This window comes from Odocoileus virginianus, chromosome 4 (genome assembly GCF_023699985.2).
Source record: "Odocoileus virginianus isolate 20LAN1187 ecotype Illinois chromosome 4, Ovbor_1.2, whole genome shotgun sequence".
Classification (NCBI taxonomy): Eukaryota; Metazoa; Chordata; class Mammalia; order Artiodactyla; family Cervidae; genus Odocoileus; species Odocoileus virginianus.
In genome coordinates this window covers 81,537,678-81,558,289 of record NC_069677.1, presented here as the reverse complement: position 1 = coordinate 81,558,289, position 20,612 = coordinate 81,537,678, and the positions used below count along the sequence as shown (strand labels likewise).

General features: G+C 58.5%; 1 protein-coding gene across 1 annotated transcript in view; it reads right to left on the bottom strand.

Annotated features, from left to right (window-relative positions):
• Positions 1-4,579: 4,579 nt before the first annotated feature.
• The window catches only part of PDXK (pyridoxal kinase), a 30,704-nt gene continuing 14,671 nt past the window's right edge, over positions 4,580-20,612 (bottom strand). The window contains exons 3-11 of the mRNA XM_070466851.1: positions 17,965-18,069; positions 17,254-17,337; positions 16,423-16,469; positions 15,479-15,564; positions 14,383-14,428; positions 12,305-12,416; positions 11,276-11,412; positions 10,161-10,227; positions 4,580-9,909 (exon numbers count right to left, since the gene is read on the bottom strand). Of these exons, the coding sequence (XP_070322952.1) occupies positions 9,797-9,909; positions 10,161-10,227; positions 11,276-11,412; positions 12,305-12,416; positions 14,383-14,428; positions 15,479-15,564; positions 16,423-16,469; positions 17,254-17,337; positions 17,965-18,069 (797 nt within the window). The 3' untranslated portion in view covers positions 4,580-9,796. The remainder of the gene's footprint in view (positions 9,910-10,160; positions 10,228-11,275; positions 11,413-12,304; positions 12,417-14,382; positions 14,429-15,478; positions 15,565-16,422; positions 16,470-17,253; positions 17,338-17,964; positions 18,070-20,612) is intronic.

Below are 20,612 nucleotides of genomic sequence, written 5' to 3'. Positions count from 1 at the left end.
GACCCAGTGTCCCCACCAGCCATGGGTACTGACCTAGTGGACACCCCTGCTCTCTGGCCCCCAGCACCTGCTTCAGGGACCCCCAGTGGTACCTGGGCCCTACCAGCTCCAAGGCTATCCTCTGAAGCCAGTCTCTCACTCAGCCCCAGCCCTTAACGGTCCCCCACCAGGAAGAGAATCTGCGTGGTCCATCTCTGCACACTTGCAAAGGGCCCCTCAGGTCACCCACCCTGAGTACCCTCTGTTTCCTGGAACAGACTGAGGTTTGTGCACTGGGGAGACACAGACACAGTGGCCCACCCCACTCCCACCAGGCCAGCACCCCAGTCCTCAAGCTCTGCAGACAGGGAGGAGCCCCTCTGGGTGGGCAGGCACCTTCCCCGTTCCCACCCCATCCTCTCTCAGCAGCCCTTGGGGGCTTCTTCCTCCCCTGTGCCCAGAATTTTGGGGCAATGCTTGGAGTTTCTGCTGCCTGGGTCCCAAGACTGCTGAGTGGCTGGCCCTGTGTGATGTGGAGGCCGTGTCCCTGCTGGGGGGCTGGGCGGAGGAGAGTGCGGGGCCCTCCAGGCTCAGCTCAGAGAGAGCAGCCTGCGGGCACAAGCTCTCTGAGTGCCCTGGGAACACGGGGTCTCTGCCGACAGATGAGGTCCGGGAGGTGTGGCTGGTAGGGCTTGTGCCCTGCAGGTACCTGTGGCCGTGACCATCTGTCTCATCCAGCTGGAGTGCCCAGGGGGCCCTGAGCGAGCTGCCCGAGGAGGCAGCAACTCCTGCTTCCCATCCTCACCAGAGCATGGGTGCAGGGGCTCTGGGGCTTCAGAGCTTCCTGCTTCTCAACCCCCTCCACAGCACAACCTGGTCAGGAGTCTTGCCTGGGCACAGCCATGATGGACTCTGCCGAGCTGAGCGTTTGTGTGCCAGATCCCCCACTGGCAGGGGCAAGAGTGGACAGCAGGGCAGACCAGGCCCCTCTGTAAGGGAGCTTATGATGTCATGGGTGACCAAACACTGATGGCTTCCCACTCAGATCCAACCTTCCCACCTGCCCTGAGGAAAGGGGGGCTATATAATTGGGATACATGAAAACCCACACTTCCCAGACTCCTTTGCAGCAGGTATGGTCACACAAGCATGTGGGACTCAGGCATGGCCTGATCAAGGGGCTGCCACAGGGCCAGAGTCTGCTGTAGCTGGTGTGCTTTCCCAGAGCTCCTCTCCCAAGAAGCTCTGTGTGACCACAGGAACTGGCATGTAGGTCCACTGGGGCAGGGGGAGGTCCTGAGGGCCAGCTAGAGGACACGGCTCCTCAGGAGCCTGGTACCTGACCTGGCGTGGCGGGTGGGGAGGAGCGGAATTGTTGGGCCCCTTTGGCGGAACCTGACCACGTCTGCGCTCCTTCTCCTCACTCTTCCCCATGGGGATGCTCACCTTTGCCGCCTTTAAGGATAAACCATCAAGGAGTGCACACGGGAAGGCCTGCCTGGTGGCTGGCCTGCCCAGGCCCTCAGGCTGCATGTGGCCCTGAACACTCAGAGTAGGAGGGAGAATTACAGCCTCACCTGGTACAAAGCTCTCTGTGGATATGGTGGCCTCCTGGCCATCAAGGAGGTATGCCTGGCAGGGTCTCTGGGGTGAGGGCATGATGGGCTCTTCCCATCAGGGGAAGCAGGCCAGGAGCCCAGACCAGGCCCAGGCCAGGGCACTGCTGGGTGACCCACCAGCAGCCAGCTCAGCAGTCCCGGGCAGTGTTTGCCCCAGAAGGTCTTTGTTTGGACTGGGGGGTGAGGGGGCAGCCAGAGATGTAAGGGGGTGGAGCTTGGGAGATGAGCAATCTGGCCACCTTCCTGGATGGAGAGGCACAGCTTCCATCTGGACTGGAGTGCTGCGGGAGCGGAGGGGGGCACTCGGCCGATTGTGCAGGTTGGGGTAGGCCTGAGACCTGCCCCACTAAAGTCCCCTGGGGATTCTGAAGGGCAGAGGGGTTGAGAGCTGGCAGGGCTAGCCCTGGGGGCCCTGGAGGACACAGTCAGGTTGGAGCCACAAACCTGGCCGCGAGGCGGGGAGGCTGGGCTGCAGCCTTGACTCCTTTGCTTTGGGCCAGTGGCCAATCTGTGTTCCAGGGAGCCTCTCAGCAGAGCTGGGACCTTGGCTTATAGAGATGGCTCTCCAGTCCCCAACTGTGTCTTCTCATGGACTTCTTTTCTGAGGTCTTAGGGCCCCCAGCCCAGGGTGACCTCATTTAACTGAACTGTATCTGCAAAGACCCTATTTCCAAATAAGGCTGCATTCACAGCCAGGGCAGGGGGCTGGGGCGGGGGGGCAGCAGTTAGGATTGACACGCTGGGGACACATTTCAACCCACAACCGAAGTCACAGATGGCCCACATCAGCAGATGTTCTTCTGTTGTAGCTAACGCATGGCACCCAGCCCTGTCTCCCACCCCGAGACTCCCACCCACCTGCCCATGTCTGCTGGCAGCCAGGAGCTGGTCCTGTGCTCCCAGGGCATGTAGGGCCTTCCTAGCAGCCCAGCCTGTGCTTCCTTCTCCACTTGGCTGAAACCTGCCTGGTGACAGGCCTGGAGCAAAGGAGGCAGGGGAGGCCCATCTGAAAGGAACAAGTGTCAGTATGTCTCAGGGGTGGGACTGTTGCTTGGTCTCCAGATGAGGGAGCTGAGTTTCAGCAAAGGCAAGGGTGGTGCTCTGCTGCAGCATGGGGCATCCAGAAGAATTAGGGGTTGGGTTCAAGATCCTCAGGTGCGTCCTTCAAGCATCCCTATCTCAGGCTTTGGGGCCCTCTCCTCCCCTATGAGGACCCTACTTTCAATGCACCGGGCTTCCCAGGTGGCCCAGTGGTAAAGAACCTGCCTGCCAATGCAGGATAGGTGGGAGATGCAGATTCAGTTCCTGGGTCAGGAAGATGCCCTGGCAAAGGAAACAACAACCCACTCCAGTATTCTTGCCTGCAGAATCCCATGGACGGAGGAGCCTGGTGGGCTACAGTCCATGAGGTTGCAAAGAGTCAGGCATGACTGAGCGACTTAACAACAATCAACACTCCATGCTATCCAACAACAATCGACTTCCCATGCAATCCACAGTCTTGGTTTCCAGGGCTGCCAGGCCCTAGGTGTCTGCATTACTCATCTGCCTCCTCATGTGTCTGCTTCCCTCAGCATCTCGTCAGGATACCAGGTACCAGATTGAGCCCCACCCTGCTGCAGTGTGACCTCACCTTAACTAGTACATCTGCAAAGACCGTGTTTGGAGGACACCATTGATCTGGGGGAGACACCTGGCAAAGCTAAACTTAAACATACTTTTCAAGGTTGCTACCTTCATAACAAGACCCTGAATTCTACACTCAAAGTGGGCAAACTGTGAAATGTGAATTGATCTCCATGAAACTTTAGTAAGGAAGCGGGGAGAGGGATGGATGGAGGGAGGGGAAAGTGCCTTGTCTCTTCTCCCCCCACTCCAAGGTCACACACAAGGGCCACACCCGGGGGAAAGCAGAGGCAGCAAGACAGAAGGGGCTGGGGCCAGCCTTGTGCTGGCTAAGACCCTGCTGCAGGGGCCAACCAGAGTCTGCACCTCATGGGGAATTTATTCAATGCTGTAATTTAGGCAGAATTTCAGACAGGATGATACTATGTGGCTGTGATCCCAGAAGCCCTGGGAAAGCTCCCTGCAATGCACGTTCTAGTGCCTGAATCCTACGGGTGTACCCTACACAGCAAAAGGGACTTTGCAGATGTGTCTTAAAATGAGGAGTTGGTCTTGGAGTAGCCAGGTGGGCCCAGCATCACCACAGGGTCTCCATGAGAGGGAGACAGGAGGGTGGGTGTGAGGGAGACTGAAGAGGCTATGCTGATAGCTCTGAAGGTGGAGGAGAAGCCATGAGCCAAGGGGCACAGGTGCCTCTAGAAAGATGGAAAAGGCAGGTTAGAGATTCTCTCTGGATCCCCAAGAAGGAACCAGAGCCGCCCACCCAGACATCTGACCTCGACTGTGAAAGGATAAATCTGCCTTGCTGTAAGCCCCTCAGTTGGTGGGAACGTCTTACAGCAGCCACAGGATCGGTGTCCCAGCCTTGAGGGCTGCACTGGGCTGGCAGAAGGTGATTTGAGAAGTGGAGTCAGAGATGCTTCAGACAGGACCCTGCATCCTTGCCCGCCTTCTCCCTGCCTGTCCTATGGAACCTGGTGCTGCCTGGAAATGACCCTTGGACTTATTTACAAAGGTGTCAGTAGATGGCAGGGAGAGCAGGTACCGGCCGCACTCACAAGACCAGTGCTGTCACCAACAAGACGTGAAGGAAGCCGGAAGGAGCGTGAGGCTTGGTCAGTGACCAAAGCTGCTCCTCAGAATCGGGCAGGAGGGGTGGGGAAAGGGATCTGCACTCTCTGATCCCCTGTCCAATCCCAGGGGAAGCCCAGGGGCCTGGAGCCCACTGCCTGGAACATCCAAACAAGCCCCGCTCCCACTTCCTGGGCAGAAAACAGAAAGGGTTAGATGGATAGGACGTCAGGCCACATGGGAACGAAGCTCCTCTGAGAAAAAAAAACCACACTTCAACAGCATCACCATGAAAATATTTATTTGTGATAATCATAAGTCAGTAAGACCAGAACAGACAGACACAGCCTCTACAGCGCTGCAAGGGGTTTATGTTTAAAACACATCCACAGGCGCACAGTAGGTGGGGCTGGCATGTAGAGCACAGGGCTAGTGAAACCATCGCCAGAACTGCAGGGAGCCCCTCTGGTCCCGAGGCTGTATCATTTCTCCCAGATTCTGGAAGGACAGGGTCGGCACCAACTGGCCTGAGTCAGAGCCTCAGTCCTCCTGCGGGTCCAGGTTTGTAACGGTTGTGGGAAACCCCGAGTGAAATTCTAGAAGTAGAATTTTGGCTTTGAAGCCAAAAACACTCAACATGCCACCTACACACCCTTATCCTTCGGGGCTGCGTGAAGCGAAGTAAGAATTCACTTCTCCCTCCCCAGCATCAACATTGACGCCTCCCATCACCAAGACAATGGTCCCAGGTATTTTGCGGAAATGCACAAATTGCCTCTATCCCCTCTTCACTCTTTGGGGGCCCACTGGGGGAGCTGCTGCCAGGCTCATCCATTCCCTTCATCTGTCCCTCCTCCATCCTGGTCTTGACCCACACTCACCTTCCTCATGCCAGAAGATGGGGGCTGGGTGAGAAAGCAACAGTGGTCCAGACCCCGCTGACCCAGCTCTGTATCCTTGGGTGCACGAGGACCAAGACCCCTGTCTGGGGGGCTCCCGAGCAAAGGGCCCTAGGGTGGTGTGCCCCCTCTGTCTGCCTGATCCTGCCGGGCGGAGGGCAGCTCTCGCAGGACAGCGCTGCCCCCGGCCAGGCTGAGTGGCCCGTGGCATGTCCTCCCAAGAGTGTTTCCTGCTGCAGAAAATTGGGCTGCTGAGGGGCCGGGAGCGTCCTTCCCTGCAACCCTGGAGCTTGGGGCCCCTCCCTGAGCACAGGGCTCTGCTTGGCTCTGACAGTGGAGAGCTTTAAAAACACCTGTTTACTCTGCCAGGAGTTAAAAAGAAAATTCTTAAAAGAAGTTTCCATTCATATAAAGTTTTAAAATATTCTCTAAGCCAGACCTAAAATGACTTGCCAAATGACCAAACGAACACACGCTGTTGGGAGCAAAGACCTCTAGTGAAAGGCAGGAATGTAGCTTGTAAGACAACATTTCTTGATCGGTGCCTCTGCACATTAAGAACAAGACGCCTTGCACCAAGGAGTCCAGGGGAAGACAGGAGCTAAGGAGAGCGCATGGTCTTAGGAACTGAGACCCTGGGCCACGTGGCAGACATACTCAGGGCCCCCCTCCCCATGCAGCGAACAGACTGCAAACCCCAATTCCAGTTACGATCGCCAGACAGGAAAGCCCTAGAAGGAACATCCCTAGGAGGCGGGCTGCTCTGTCGCGCCATGGGGGGCGGGGAGAGGACCCGTGCCCTCACTGCCCCCTGCTGGCAGAGAGCGGAAGCAAGGCAGGACTCAAACCACAGTGCTAAGTCGCTTTAGTAGTGACTCTGTGTGACCCCACCGACTGTAACCCACCAGGCTCCTCTCTCCGTGGGATTCTCCAGGCAAGAACACTGGAGTGGGCTGCGAAGCCCTTCTCCAGGGGATCTTCCCAACCCAAGGATTGAACCTGCGTCTCTTACGTCTCCTGCACTGGCAGGCGGACTTTTTACCACTAGTGCCACCTGGGAAGCCCTCTGAAAACAACAGAGCTGCCTACAAAAGCGGGCTCCTGCTCACGGGACGCTCACGGCTGCAGAAGCAGACACAGATCCAGGCATGCCAGCTCTGCACAAGGCTGCAAGGCCACACGTGTGCAGGCGCTTGATCCCTGCTTGGTGGGGGACCAGGCTAACCAGCTCTCATGGGCAGACCTGGAGAACATTGCAGGAGGGGGCGGGGACTTCTGGGGGAACACAAGCATCCTGACCAAGCAGGCCTAAGTTCAAGGCTTCCTGGCCTCGAGCCACAGACATGGGCTCCCAGAGGGAGAAGGCCCGCCTTCCCGAGGGCCAGGGGTCCCTCTGAGTGTCCCCTGGTACATCCACCGCCACCTCCCTCAGTAGACATGGGAGTCAGCTCTCCAGGGAGGCTACTCGAGGTGAGGAGAAGTGAAGCCCCCAGCAGCTGGGCAGTGGGAGGTGGTCTGGACCTGAAATGGGTGGGCCTGGGATCTCAGAACTGAGTCTGGGAGCCACATGGCTGCCACCCAGACTCAGAAAGCCAGGACCACACGGCAGCGGCCCTGTGGGCACATACCTCTCTGCTCCTCAACACACTCCCCTCCTTCTGGCCCAGGCAGGTGCTGAGGGGTCCTGAGCAGACCCTCCCCGCCCCGGAGGGAGACCTGAGACCAGGCGGGCAGCCAGGGTGGGCTATTCTGGCTAGGAGCACAGCCCAGTTCTCTGGTCACAGGCACTGTGATTCACAGACGGGGGCCCCACCGCCCCAGGCAGGTGGTCCCGAGAGGGCGGGTGCTCAGAGCTGTCCAGGGGCCTCCAGACAGAACAGTGTCCCATCCTCTACGGTGTGAACTGAGGAGTGAATTCAATCCTCAACTGAGGAGTGAACAGGAAGTCTGAGCAATGAGGAGGTCAGGAGCCCCAAGACAGGCTCAGCCACTGTGAAATTAAACACACTCTAAAGACTGGATCTGACAAATTTAAGGATAACAGCATCGTTTTCTACCATTGCTGACACTTCTCACAAAAACAGCACAGACTAGCCTGGCTACCTCTGCAGGACTTGGCACTGATTCAGGTTGGTTGAAAAAGAAGGACCATTTTTGTAATCTGTCTCTAAGGTCTCCAGGAGAAGGTTTGAAATCTACACCCTGGGAATAAGCAAGTAATTCAGGACCAATGTAGCTCTCATCTTAAATTACTATTTTCTATGTTACTCAACTACAGAAAGTAAAAAAAAAAATAAAAAGGGTAATTCTAACTTGGACCCAAACTGTATCAGAACCCACTGCTACCAGGCACGGATAAGTTCTGGATGGGAAATTCTGAAGAGACAGCCAGGGCCTCCACTCTCTTCACGACAGATGGACTAGGTCCCCAGGGGAAGGCGCCTGAGATACACAGGTTCAGCAACATCACGACAAAGAGCGCACTTTGCTTGGGTGGGGAGGTTGGAGGTGGTTCTCACAGAAGCTAAGGGTCTCTCTGTGGGTCCCAAGCACCCCAGACACTCCCAGGAGCCCCAGTTTCCTTCTCCTAGCACATGGGGCTTGGGCCCTGGCCTCTCCTTACAGCTGTGGCTTCATAGTTCGAGACGGAAGAGCTCAGGGCTCTGCCGGTGGAACAGTTCTGATTGTTCTGTGTATGATACTGAGAATTAAAGAGTTAAATCCACAGTGGGGGGCCAGGACTAAGAAAGCACACTGTTTGCTAAGCACATTTTTCTTTAACTTCACAGTGCACATAAAACAAGCTGCTACCCCCAACCCCATGTTTTCAGGGTGGTTTTCACCATCTTGTTGAGATAATCAAGGTTCTTGCTTAAAAGTGTAAGTCATCTTACACTTGCTCTCCCTAAGGTTTTTTTTTTTTTTTTTAAAACAGGAAACAGGAAAAAAAAAAAAGATTTCCCATGGGCTGGCGGTGTGGCCATCTCCCAGCTCTAGTTGGCAGTGACTGTCTTTTCCACGAAGGGCTCTGTGAAGGCCGGAGCCCTGTGGGACTATGGTGGGTCCCTGGCCGCCCTACTGGGGGGCTGTCCCCCACCAGGCCTTCCTGCGCCTCCTAGGCCAGCCGGCCCTGCAGGGACCAGGAAACAGGACAGGGCCATGTGCCCTGACCCGCTGGCCACTGCAGGGAGCTGAGAACCCTGACCCTGTACACAGAAACTAATGCCCGAGTTAAAACATTCAGAACATGAGTGGAGTGGGGGAGAAAGACGAGAGTGGGTGCACAGTGTCCAGGGGAGACCAGCCTGCCTTCATCTGGGGGCATCTTCAACACAGGGAACAAGGCGGCCCTGAGGCCGTGGGCATCCTGGAGACACAGGCCTGGCCTCAGGAGGAGGCCTGCCTGTGGGGCCATGGCTGCCCTAGGAGAGCCTGCTTCCCCAGGGATGCCCATCTGGGCCCAGACATCCTGTAGTCTCCCTGCTTCCCTCCAGGTTGTGGGTTTCTGAGAGACGCAAACCCCGCAGGCCCCAGAGTCGGGGGTGGGCTCTGAGCATGGGGACACCCTGCCTGCATCTGTGCCAGAGGAGGGTCCTCAAAATTCTGGGCAGAGTGGAGCCGGGGAGGTCACCCGAGCAGTGGACAACTGGACTAGTGTCAGGACTTGCGCCCCACCCACAGTGGAGGGCGGGCGGAGCTGCACCTTGCTTCTCGGCACCTGGCGAGCACAGGACACAGAGCAGCAGGGGATCGGGGGCACGGTGACAAAATAACTGGGGGTTGGGGTTGCACACACCAGCAGGGGGCCGGGCAGGAGCCCACCTCTGCCTCCTGGACACATCTGTCACCAGCAGTGGGTGGCAAATACACAGCATGAGACCGACTGGCTCAACCATAAGGAGCCTGAAGACCCACAGGCGCCCTCGGCCACACTCCAGCCTCTGTCCCGTGGGGGTGCCTAGTGACGCTGAGTTACAAGGCAGCCCCCCTGCCTGAAACACGAGAGACGTGCAGATTTCCGGGGTCTTGGGAAGGTCCCCGCCAAAGTGACTGTGCAGCGTTTGTGCGTCTGAGCTTCAGGAACTCATTCATACCAAGAACAGAAGCGGAGACCCTGAAACCCCCAGGGGCTGCCCTGCAGCAAAGCAGGAGGCAAAACATTCTGAATGGGGAACACAGAAGGCGAGCTCAGAGCAAGGATAAAGACAGGTACATCATTTTTCTGGACATGAACACTAACCCCTGACTCGCTGCGAGAGGCGGACACCGTGGTCTCCCTGGGCCCCACGCTCAGGAAGGGGATGCGCCATGTGCCCCAAGCCAGCCTGGGGCCCGGAGACCTGAACACGGAGCTGGTTTTCCAGGAACCTTGGGGGAGGGGAGCTGGGGGTCCCAAATTACACATCTCTGTGATCACTTTGTTATTTTTAAAAAGCATGACTGGCACATTTTCACAATTAAGACCAGTGGATGCTGGACACTCATGAAAGAAAAAAAATACCAAGTTTCAGTCACACCTCTAGGGCAGACGTTACATTTTTCACAAGGTCGGAAACGGAGACACCTAACACTGGGAGCGACGGAGGCAGGTTCGCGAGGTTCTCACAGCACAGTGGCCTGGACGACGATCTCGGGGCTCTCGATGTCCTTCTTGCTCTGCACCATCCTCAGCTCCAGCTGGGCGGGGCTGGGTTTCACGCCTTCCCCAGACTTGGCTGCAGGACAAGCAGAGCATTGACGACAGGGCCAGGGCGGGGTGGAGAGGGAGTCATTCCGAATTTCTCTCTTCCTTCCCTTTGCCTTTGGGGTGAGTCCCCAACGCTCATCCCTGAGTGTTCATCTCAGCAGGGATGGACATGCTGCCCCTCCCCAGCCCTGAAGGCCCCGGCCAGGGAGATAGTGGGAGCCTCGGCCCTGCATGACACAGCTCCACACCTCTGCCCGCCCGCCTGCCTGCCAGGCCCACCTTTCGCACACTTGATGGTCCGCTGCAGAACGTGGTGCATGGCTGACACAGTCTTCTCACAGGCTACCTGCAGGGAGGGGAGGACGCTGAGCACTGCCCACACGGGGCACTCTGCCCCCCAACCCCCATGCTGCCCGAATGGACACTGCCCACCAACAGGGCACCGGCTCCATGATCCCCCCACCAGGAGAGCCGAGCAGAGAGGACTGTGCACTAAACAGACCACAGGCAACTGTCAGGACTGCCTGGCACGTAGTAGGCGCTTAATAAGAATTTTGGGAATGAATCTGTTATAAAGAACACACAAAGGAAAGAGCTCCTGCCCCCAGGCTGGCCAGAGTCACTGCGTGCTGGCCTTTCAAAGTTAAAGACAGGGCTCAGCAGTGCCAAGTAGGCAAGTGGACTCTCTCCCCGACAGCGGGATCTGGGCTGAGCTGAACTCAGGCTCGGCAGAGGGCGGCCCCACGAGGCCTCCATCTGGGCATCAGCGGGCCGTGAAACAGGTCTGAGCTCACCCTCTGCCCTCCAGGGAGGAAGGAGGAAGAGAAACGGAAGAATGTTGGCTTGGAGTCACAGCCAACACTGCAGGTTCACCCAAGCCTTGCTGGTGACGGGAAGGGCCCTGTCCCACCCTGCATTTCACAATACGGAGCGGGGCACCCAGCCATGCTGACAACCAGGGAGGGTGCAGACGTGCCCCCAGTGAAGGAGGGCAGCGCAGAGGGAGGTCAAAGGACACAGCTGCGACGCCTCTGCCTGACCACACAGCACACAGCAAGAACGCCATTCCCCAGGTTACCAACCCAGTTTTGCAACTGCTTGCTGGCCAGCACACAGGGGCACTGCAGACATTCACACAGCAAGTCGGGGGAGGGACAGACAGGGGGCATTCAGGAAGAGATGGGTCTCCAGCAGGTCTGACCGCAGGGACTGCATTCTGGGATGCCCTGTCCCTGGATTTCCCTCCCTGGGATGCTTCTAGACCTTGAGTTGCTGAGGCCGCAGCTCCCATGTCCCCACGAAGCCCTGAGATTTCACTGGGCTCAGGACCCCCCGTGAGTCAGCCCGGCCAACTTCAGCATCTTAATGTGCTGTCCCCTTTGTGCCCCACTGACCTTGAGGTTGTTGGGGTGCTTGTGTGTCCACGCCAAAAGCATGGCAGCAAAGAGGTCCCCGGTGCCCACGAAGACTGCATCCACCTTGTGCATCTCCAGGCGGATACGCTGCGTCACCATGGAGCTGTCGGGAGCCCCTGGGGGGAAAGAGTCCAGCATCTGGGGCCCCAGATCCTTGACCGGCAGAGACCCCCTGTGTGGCCTGGGAACTGGCCAGCCCTTCCCTGCACAGTGTCGGGGGCTCAGCTCGCCTGGATCCCCATGCTCCTCAATGACCGCCCATCCCAAGTGAGAAAGTGAGGGACTGGAGGCCCAGAGGGCTACACAGTGAGGGTGGCCTGTGGGGGACAGTGCGCAGCCTGAAGGTGAGGGGCCAGGACATGCTATGTGCTGCAGCAGGAGCTGCAGGGGATCTAGAGTTGTAGGGACCACGTGAACTGGCTGAGGTGGGGGTGCGTGTGCAGGCGTGTGTGCATGCGCGTCTATGAGTCTAAGTGTCCTTTTGCACAGACAGAAAGCCACGCATGTGGGACTGCTCTCTGGGCCAGTGGGGTGACCCCAGCCTTCTGTCATTTTACGCTATGGCAGCCACATAATTAAAACACTGACATGGCAGAGCATGCAATGAACTCCCAGTGATGTCAACACCAGGACCAGCTCTGGGGTCAGGTGGGGTGGGGGTGGGGAGACGCCTGGCTCCCCAGCAGCGGGGCTCCAGCTGGCTGGTCCCCGTGACCCTGGAGTCTGTAAGAGGGGACGCTATCCGATACTGAGCTACCAGCTCAGCAAAGGACACGGAGCACTGCGTGATGACCCTGGGGGAGCGGTCAGCACCCCATGCTCACTGGATCCCAATTCACGGAAACCTCTCCTGATTCTGTTTCCAATCTGGTCTTGGGAGGAGAAAGCTGGCCACTGCCGAGTCAGGCAGGATTTTCTTTGCACTGAATCCAAACGCCAGAAGCCTCAAGGGACACGCAGCAGGAGGGAGCGCAGCGCTGGGGCGGGGGGGGGGGGGGGACCACCTACGTGTCCTCTGGCTCCCCAGCGCCATCAGGTAGTCACTGCCCCTTGGGGACAGCAGGTCTGAACTGGTGATGACCACCGTGTCCGGGCCCATGGAGTGCAGCATGTCCATCACCTGTGGGACACAGGGAGCGCGTTAGCCACGCCTCAGCCACTGCCAGGGAGCTGCCCCCGCCCCCATACCCTTCAGACTCTTACAGAGTCTGGATGGGAGACAGACAGAGGCTGAGGATGTGCGAGCCACACCCTGGCCTCGCCCGATGCCCCCCACCGTCCCGCCGCCCAGCTTGGCCAGGTTACAGCCGCGTTCCAGTTCCCCAACCCCAAGCTTCAAGTCCAAGGGTGCACGCCTGTTAGCTCCCACCCTGCACCCCACCTGTGCCCAAACCCTGGAGGAGGGAGCCAACCCGCCAGGCCATGGTCCTCCGTTTTCCCTCACCTGGGCTCTGGGGCAGCAGGAGCCACGCCCGGCAACCCCCAGGCAACAATAGATTCCACCCCGTCCATCCTGGGAAGCTTCGAACTCATCTTTTATTCATTCAACAGACACATACCCTCTCCCTCCCCAGCAGCACACACGCTGGGGGGCACTGTGCGGCAAAGTGCCGCTAAGCCAGAGCGGATGGAGGGGAGCAGGCAGGGCTCGTGCCAGGTGGGACGAAGTGACTCCACTACTGACCCAGGGCCTGCGGCAGGGGAGGCTGCCAGCCAGAGGGTCGTGTCCTGATGAGGAATGGACATCCTGTCTTCCCCGTGCCAATGCCTCAGAGCAGCACAGATGATCCCGCGGGTGGGGGCCCAGCCGAGCAGACTCTGGGAGATGAGTCCTCTGCCACACTCACACACGTGTGCACCCAGAGCACACCCATGCGCATGCATCCACACACTATACACACAGACACACAACACATGCACACACCTGAAATGTATGCATACCCTCCCCACACACTAGACGTACACACCCTGAAGGCACGCACAGTATCACAGCACCACAAGAGGGCATGCCGTCAACACAGCACCCCTGCGCCAGGTACCAGAAACCTCCAGTTCCCAAGGTGGGCCAGTGCATTAGAGATGGGGTCATCCTGACACCCCCGGCCACTCAGAGCAAGACCCTCAAAGCAGCGAAGGGACTCCTCCCACCCCGCTCTCCTGCCCCAGCGAGCCCTCTGCCTATCGGGGAAACAGACACAGCCCCACGGGTCCAGGTGTGATGAAGACTGGCCGCAACCAGCTCTGACCCAGGGCCCTGGCTCCTTAGAGCGTGTTTCCTGGGCCGTGAAGTGAGCACAGCCTCTCAAGAGGCCCAGACGTGGAAGGTGTGAGGCCCTGGAGGCCCTGGTGCTCTGTGCACTCAGCCCAGGGGTAAGCCCCAACTAAGGCGGAATCCTGGCAGGAGACCTATGGACCCTGAGCAAGTCCCGAGGGAAGGTTGAAAAGAACTCTGAAGAAATCTCACCCAGGCTGCAGGGAGGCCAAGTCCACCCTTCCTGTCTGGACTCCCCCACTGTGGACTCCAAAAAAGCCAGCCAGCCCCCAAGGGACAAGTCCATTCTGGGCAAGCAATCTTCACTCTCACTGTGTGCATACACCCCACTCTCACATGTGCACAAGGATGGGACACACGCTGTAGACACACACAGAGACTGGGGTGATGCCCACAAGCCTGGGAACCCCGAGGGCTGCCAGTCACCTCCAGAGGGTGGGGGACAGGCGGGAAGGGGTTCTCCTACAGACCGGACAGAACACGGCCAGCCCACCATTCTGGCCTCAGGGACCCTGAGAGCAAACTTCTGTTGTTCTAAGGCACCCCGTCTGCAGCACTTTGGGATGGCTGCCCTGGACCCTCCGACGGGGACAGCTGTGATGAGCAGTGGGTGCACCCAGACCCCGCAGGCATTAGGCTGCCCATGATCAACCACGTGGCTGAAACAGCATTTATAACGTGTTCCTGGCTGGCTGATGGGAAGCCGGATGCCGGCCATGAGGGCACCATCGCTCATGCCTGAGAGCGTGTGGCTGTCCACCCCACCACAAGCAGGGCTATCTGTCCCACGCCAGGTTCAGGAAGGTCTCCTTACCTCTAAGGCGTCTTCCTGGCTGTGGATCTTTCTCCCAGTCAGCAACCTGGAAGACAGGCATGCACAGGTGAGCCATTGCTTCCCCAGAGCCCACCTGTAAGAGTCCGGGGTTCTGGCGCACTGGTGACGCCTCCTGCCCACTGGGAACTGACTTGGCACTTGCCAGCCATCATGGACCAGGTGGATACCATGTCTGGGGTTTGACTCATATTACTGAGTCAGCTTTAAAAGGGACTCACAAGTCACAGGGGTTGTTGAAGTCCCAGATTATGGTTGATGCTTACACATTAACAATGAGGAAGGGCGGCCAGGCATGGTCACAGCATAGTGCCCATGAGGGCGGCCAGCGTCCACACAAATAGCTGTAACTGTGGTTTGCCACATTCGCATGAGCCACCAACCACCAGGGATACCTGGGCGAGCCGCCGTCCCTCAGGATCAATTGGTCCAAGTCAGGGAACCCCAGTCCCCAAGAATCCAGGAGCCCCATTTCTACTTTAACAGGTGGTCTCAGAGCCCGAGGGGCTGTGGCTGATGGTCCAACAGAGCCGGACGCTATGGAAACCCACTCACTGAAGCGCTTAGCCAGGCCCCATGGCCCAGGAGCCCACTTGTCACTCCCTGGGCACCTGGCTCCCCCAGACATCAGGTGGTGGCCGGGCTGGGCATCCAAGGAAGGCCCCTGGACACTGGGCAGAGGGGCCGGCACAGTCCTTTCAACCTCATGTAGAGATTTAGGACATGGGCTTCAAAGCTCCAGGGGGCGGCCTGCATCAGCTGCTGTGGGCTCTCCATCCCGTGGCTGTTTTCAGCCAGGTGTGCCCTCGGCTCCGCAGGGCACCTCTGTCCCTTCCTGTCCCCAGTAGGCTCCTGCTGTTTGGGAACATGGCTGGGGGTCAGCATGACCTTAGGGAGGCGGGGTGAGAAGGCTAACCACTGCTGCTGATGACCAGCACCCGCCCTGGTACTCAGGTGGGCCGGCGGCTCCCCGACACGGGAGGACCTGCCCCGCACACTGGGGCCACTCCGGCTTGTCCCTGTCACTCTCCCCAAGGGGTAGGGGCCTGATGGCCCCGGGCTGGTTCAGGTGACTTACTCAGCCTCGAACTGGTTGGGGGTGATGATGTCTGCGACCGGTACCACCTTCTCTCTGTAAACGGGGAGGAGGTCATCGGGGACGTACTGTGGGGAGAAGATGGAGCAGGCTGACCCGTGGGGGTGGGGATGGGAGTGGGGGGGGGGGCAGGCTGACCCGTGGAAGCGGGGGTGGGACCTGTGGGGAGGCGGGCAGGCTGACCCATGGGGGTGGGGGCAGGATGACCTAGGGGGGGCTCATGCTGCGGGGACCCCAAGGCAGGGCTGGGAGAGCCCTTCCATCCTGATGATCCAGGTCAGGTCCCCACCAGCAGCTCTCCACCCCCTCTCCATGATGCCACCACCCACTCTACCCCTGGTCAGGGGCCGGAGCCCCAGGCCCATGGCCAGTTGGTGTATCACTGGTGGGCTAAGAGTGACTTCTATGGTTTTACATGGTTGCAGGGGTTGGGGGGAGTCAAAAGGAAACCAGTACTTTGTGACTGAAGGCAAAAGAACGGGGCGGCAGAGGGTGAGATGATTAGACAGCGTTACTGACTCAATGGACATGAGTTTGAGCAAACTCCGGGAGATGGTGACGGACAGGGAAGCCTGGCATGCTGCAGTCCGTGGGGTCGCAGAGTCGGACACGACTTAGCGACTGAACAACAACCTTTTGTGACACATGAAAACTAGATCAAATTTAAGCTCAAGTGTCCACTGATTAGAAAACAGCCATGTTCATACTTTTGCGAATTATCTGTGGCTGCTTGAGCTACAACAAGGACACACGGCCCTGAAACCCCTGCTCTCGGGCCTCCACAGAAGCCCCCCTGTCAGCCCCGCTGCTCCTTCCTGACAGGGAAGCCTTCAGGTCTGCGAGCAGCATCTCGCTCAGGCAGACCCTTAGAGGGCACTGGTGCCCAGCCCCGCTGACCTCCCTTGAACGCGCGGGGACGCACTAACCATGGCGCCTTCTCCGTTGCGCTGGTCTCCCATCACGGGGTCGCACACTGTGGACACAAAGTTCCCCTTATCAGCAAACCTGTGGCTGTCCAGAGGAGCCCCCAGGCTTGTTTGGTTAAGTCTCACACACACAGCTAAAACAGGAAAAGTGCACTGCCCTGGAGGTCCAGTGGTTAAGAATCTGCCTGCCAGTGCAGGAGACATGGGTTCAATCCCTGGTCCAGGAAGATCCCACATGCTGTGGAGCAACCAAGCCTCTGCACCACAACTCCAGAGCCTGTGCTCCAGAACCCGGGAGCCCACGTGGCTCGGCTACTGACGTCCAAGTGCCTTACAGCCCACGCTCCACAACACAGGCCCACCGCAGTCAGAAGCCTGAGCACCGCAACCAACAGCAGCCCCCATTTACTGCAACTACAGACAGCCTGGGCGCAGTGATGAGCTAGCCCTGCCAAAAACACATACATATTTTACAAAATAAAACGGGAAAAACATAGCACCCCCATCCTTTTTCCTCCTTACCTGGCATTTTACATTTTCTCTCGGGGCCCCACCTGGGAGTCTCTCACCCCAACCCCCCAGGGACCGGGTGGTCTCTCTCTCTCTCTCTCTCTCTCTCTCTCTCTCTCACACACACACACACACACACACACACACCCAACCTGATGCTGATCACAGCTTCTCTCATGCGCCCCAGACCGACACCAGATTCACGGTGAAGATGCCTTTCAGGCTCTCATCCCTGGAGGCCCAGCTGTACAGAGCCCAAGTGCCGGGAGGGGCAGAACGTGGAACGGGGGCACCCAGAAGGAAGAGGACCCCAGCACCTACCGTACACGAGCCTGGGGTTCTGCTGCTTCAGCTCCTGCACGATGTCCACCACCATGGCCAGGAAGGACTTGTCTCGTGTGTAGCCTTAGGGAGGGACAGAGACTCTTGTCACCCGACCACGGCAGAGGAAGACACAGCACCATCACGCCTACCTGCCTGGAGAGTGGCGGGCAGGACCCAGATCGGCAACCGAGACAAGCGTCCCAACTGCAGGCACCCAGGGGACACGGGCCACTTCCTGGGAGAAACGCTAACTTTTACAGGAGAGGAAGCAGCCATGGGTGAACGAGCAGCATTTTCCTTCCTCCCCTCCACTTTCCAGGATAAGCACATTCACATCTCACCATGTGTATAAATAAATGCAACCACGTGGGATTACACAGCAGATGCCAACATGTCGCTCACAGGAGTGTTTTCATCCACGTCGCTCACAGGAGTGTTTTCATCCCTGATCCCTTCCCAACACTGTACCTGTCCCCGGTCACGGGCATGGGGACCCCGGTGTGGAGATGAAGCACAGCCAGGATCCCCAAGGTCACTACCCGGACGTGGCGGTCACAAGGGCCCCACTGAGCTCCTCCTGGAGGCACGACCGTCCCTCCTCATGGGTGGCAGGAGAGGGAGCAGCCGGGTTGGGGTACTCTGGGTCTCCCCACCAGCCCAGCTGGGCGGGAGGCAGGCCGGGTCCCCCGTCCACGCCCCTGGGCTCACCTGTGAGCACGTAGTCATACTGATTCACGCTGTTCAGTTTCAGCCCATCGTACAGCTCCTGGAGCTCGCCTGAGTTCAGCACTTGGCCCTTCCAGTGTGAGTAGCCTGGTGGGGGTGGGGTGGGGGGCAGAGCAGACCACGTGAGGCCCCAATGCTGCGTGAGGTCACCCAGGCACAGAGACTCAGCGGGGCCCCCCCAAAGCACATCTTGAGTCAGGGGCCCACCTGCCCTCCCAGTGCAGTGAGGCCCACTTGGCAGCCCCAAAGGACACCTGTGCTGCCCGCATTGCACTGACAGATGGCATGCAGGGCCGTGTGATTTCTCCCTGTCCTCCAGTGGAGCACCTGAGGGCGGCTCCACACGTCACAGTCCCCAGCTTTGCCAGACTCTGCTGCTTGCGTCCCCTCTCCAGGCCAAGTGGCTTGAACAGTCACCTGGGCACCCCGGCAGGTAGGAGCTTCTCGCATCCCTGCTCCCATCCAAGGTGAGCTCCAACCTCCAAGTCTCAGGCCAAATCCTGATCGAGAGCCAGACATGAACTGGAAAGAGGCTGCAGCCTGGCTTCTCGGCCCAACAGGCACCCAGGTGAAGCCCCTACCTGGGCAGGCAGTGGGCCCTCACCTGGTCACCCACCGGGGACACCCCGAAGTCCACCCACGGCAAGTTTGTCCCTGGCGGCCCTAATGCCAAGAGGTACCCCTTGAATGGATGGGTTTCTAAAGATAGAAGGTAGAGCCTCGGGAGGCCTGATTTCTGCAACAACAGAGCTGAGTACTGACCACAAGAGGCAGACCACAAGAACAGGACCGGCCGTGGGCCTGGTGAAGGGCCTGCCGGGCCCACCACGTGCATGTGGGGTGAGGGCTTGGCCGTCGCAGAGCAGCCTCTGAAAAAGCACATGGGGCCAAAGCCCGATGACCCACCAGCTGTTCTTCAGGAAAGCACGGCCTCTGGTGGACCCCTGTTCACGCGTCAGGAGGAGCAGGGGCAGGGAGGGTCCCGAGGCAAGGTGACCCATCCCTCACCAGGCTGTCCCAACAGGTTCTGGTGTCTGCTAAGAGCCGGCAGCCCTGGCTGGATCCCCATAGGTGCTGCTGCCACAAAATTCCATGGCCCAGGTGGGAGGAACCACAGTCACTCCCGACCCGTGGCTTTCCAAACATCCTTCCAGACAGGGCAGGTTGTTTGTTGTGGTTCTTGTTGTGCAGGGCTTGTGGATTTCAGTTCCCAAACCAGGGACTGAACCCGGACCCTTGGTGGTGAAAGCACCAAATCCTAACCAATGGACCACCAGGGAATTCCTGACATCGTGGGGCTTGACTCCATCGCACGTGTACTGTGTTCTTGTTCGAGGACTGCTGTGATCGAGAACCACAGGCCCCTGCGGTCCTCGAGGCCAGAATCCAGGATGGAAGTGTCGCAGGGCCGGCTCCTCTGCGCGCTCCACGGCCGGCTCCTCCTGCATCCTCACGTGGTCATCCGTGTATGTCTGTGTCCTGATCTTCTCTAAGGACACCAGTCAGATGGGAGCAGGGCCACCCCAGTGATCCCACTTACCTTTAACTACCTCTTTAAAGGCCTCATCTCTAAACAGTCACATTTGAGGTTCTAGGAGTCAGGCCTGGACAGGTGAATCGAGGGGACACAGTGCAGTCCACGACACCCAAGCCAGCCCCTGCGGGGTCTCAAACAACCCCCACTCCCACCCGGGAGGCCAGCTTCCTAACAGGACAAGAAGGTTCAGGCTCACAACATTCAGAGCACATCCCAGCAGCAGCCCCCCCACAGCCCCCGTCCCTCCTCTCCTAACTCAGGAGACCCTTCTGAAAGATGGGCACTGGGGTCCTCCATCCACCCCACTCAAGTTACAGTTTACAAATGAAAGAAACTGCAGAGGCTGACCCTGAGGGACCCAGTTCCTCCCTGAGTACCTGATCCTGCCCCCCAGGGGGGTCACCACCAGGCCAGCAGCAGATCACAATCACACTGATCTGTACGTGCTGGACGGCCGGCCTGCCTCACCCACCAACCTCCAGCCCCATCCAGTTTCTTCCAGCCGCTGCCCAAGGGCTAGCATAGCATGTAACAGGAAACCCCTGCTGAAGGAGCAACCCGAGAATGCTGGTCGCAGGCAGGGGCTGCCCTGAAGGGGAGGCTTAAAGTCTAAGCCAAACTGGCTCTTTTACTTTAAAAACAAAAAGAAAAAAGCAAAAAAGAGGGCGGAAAACCTATAAGCTCTGGGGAGGTTCACTGGACTGACAACTTTTGGGGAAGCATCCAAATATCACTGTGCCCAGTACAATGGGGGAAGCAATGGCAGGAAAGGCTTTTTACCGAGCGCGGTATGTTCTCCATCTGAACCCGGCGCAGTTCCTCCTCCATTGATGTCTGTTACCCACTCCCGCCAAGAACCAGGCACCTTTCCACATATCTGATGTTGGGCCACCTGCCAGAGCTTCTGGGACGTTCTGTGCTCCGAGATTCCATCTGGGTTCATAGTAACTTCAAAGAAAGGACGTGGCGACATTTCCAAGAACGGAGAGGCTTTGTCCTCCTGCTGCCATTTAGCTCAGGGCAGGGCGGCTCCGAGGCTACAGGGCCCTCGCCTGATGTCTCAGGGGCTTTCCAAGGGCTGAGACCTCACGAA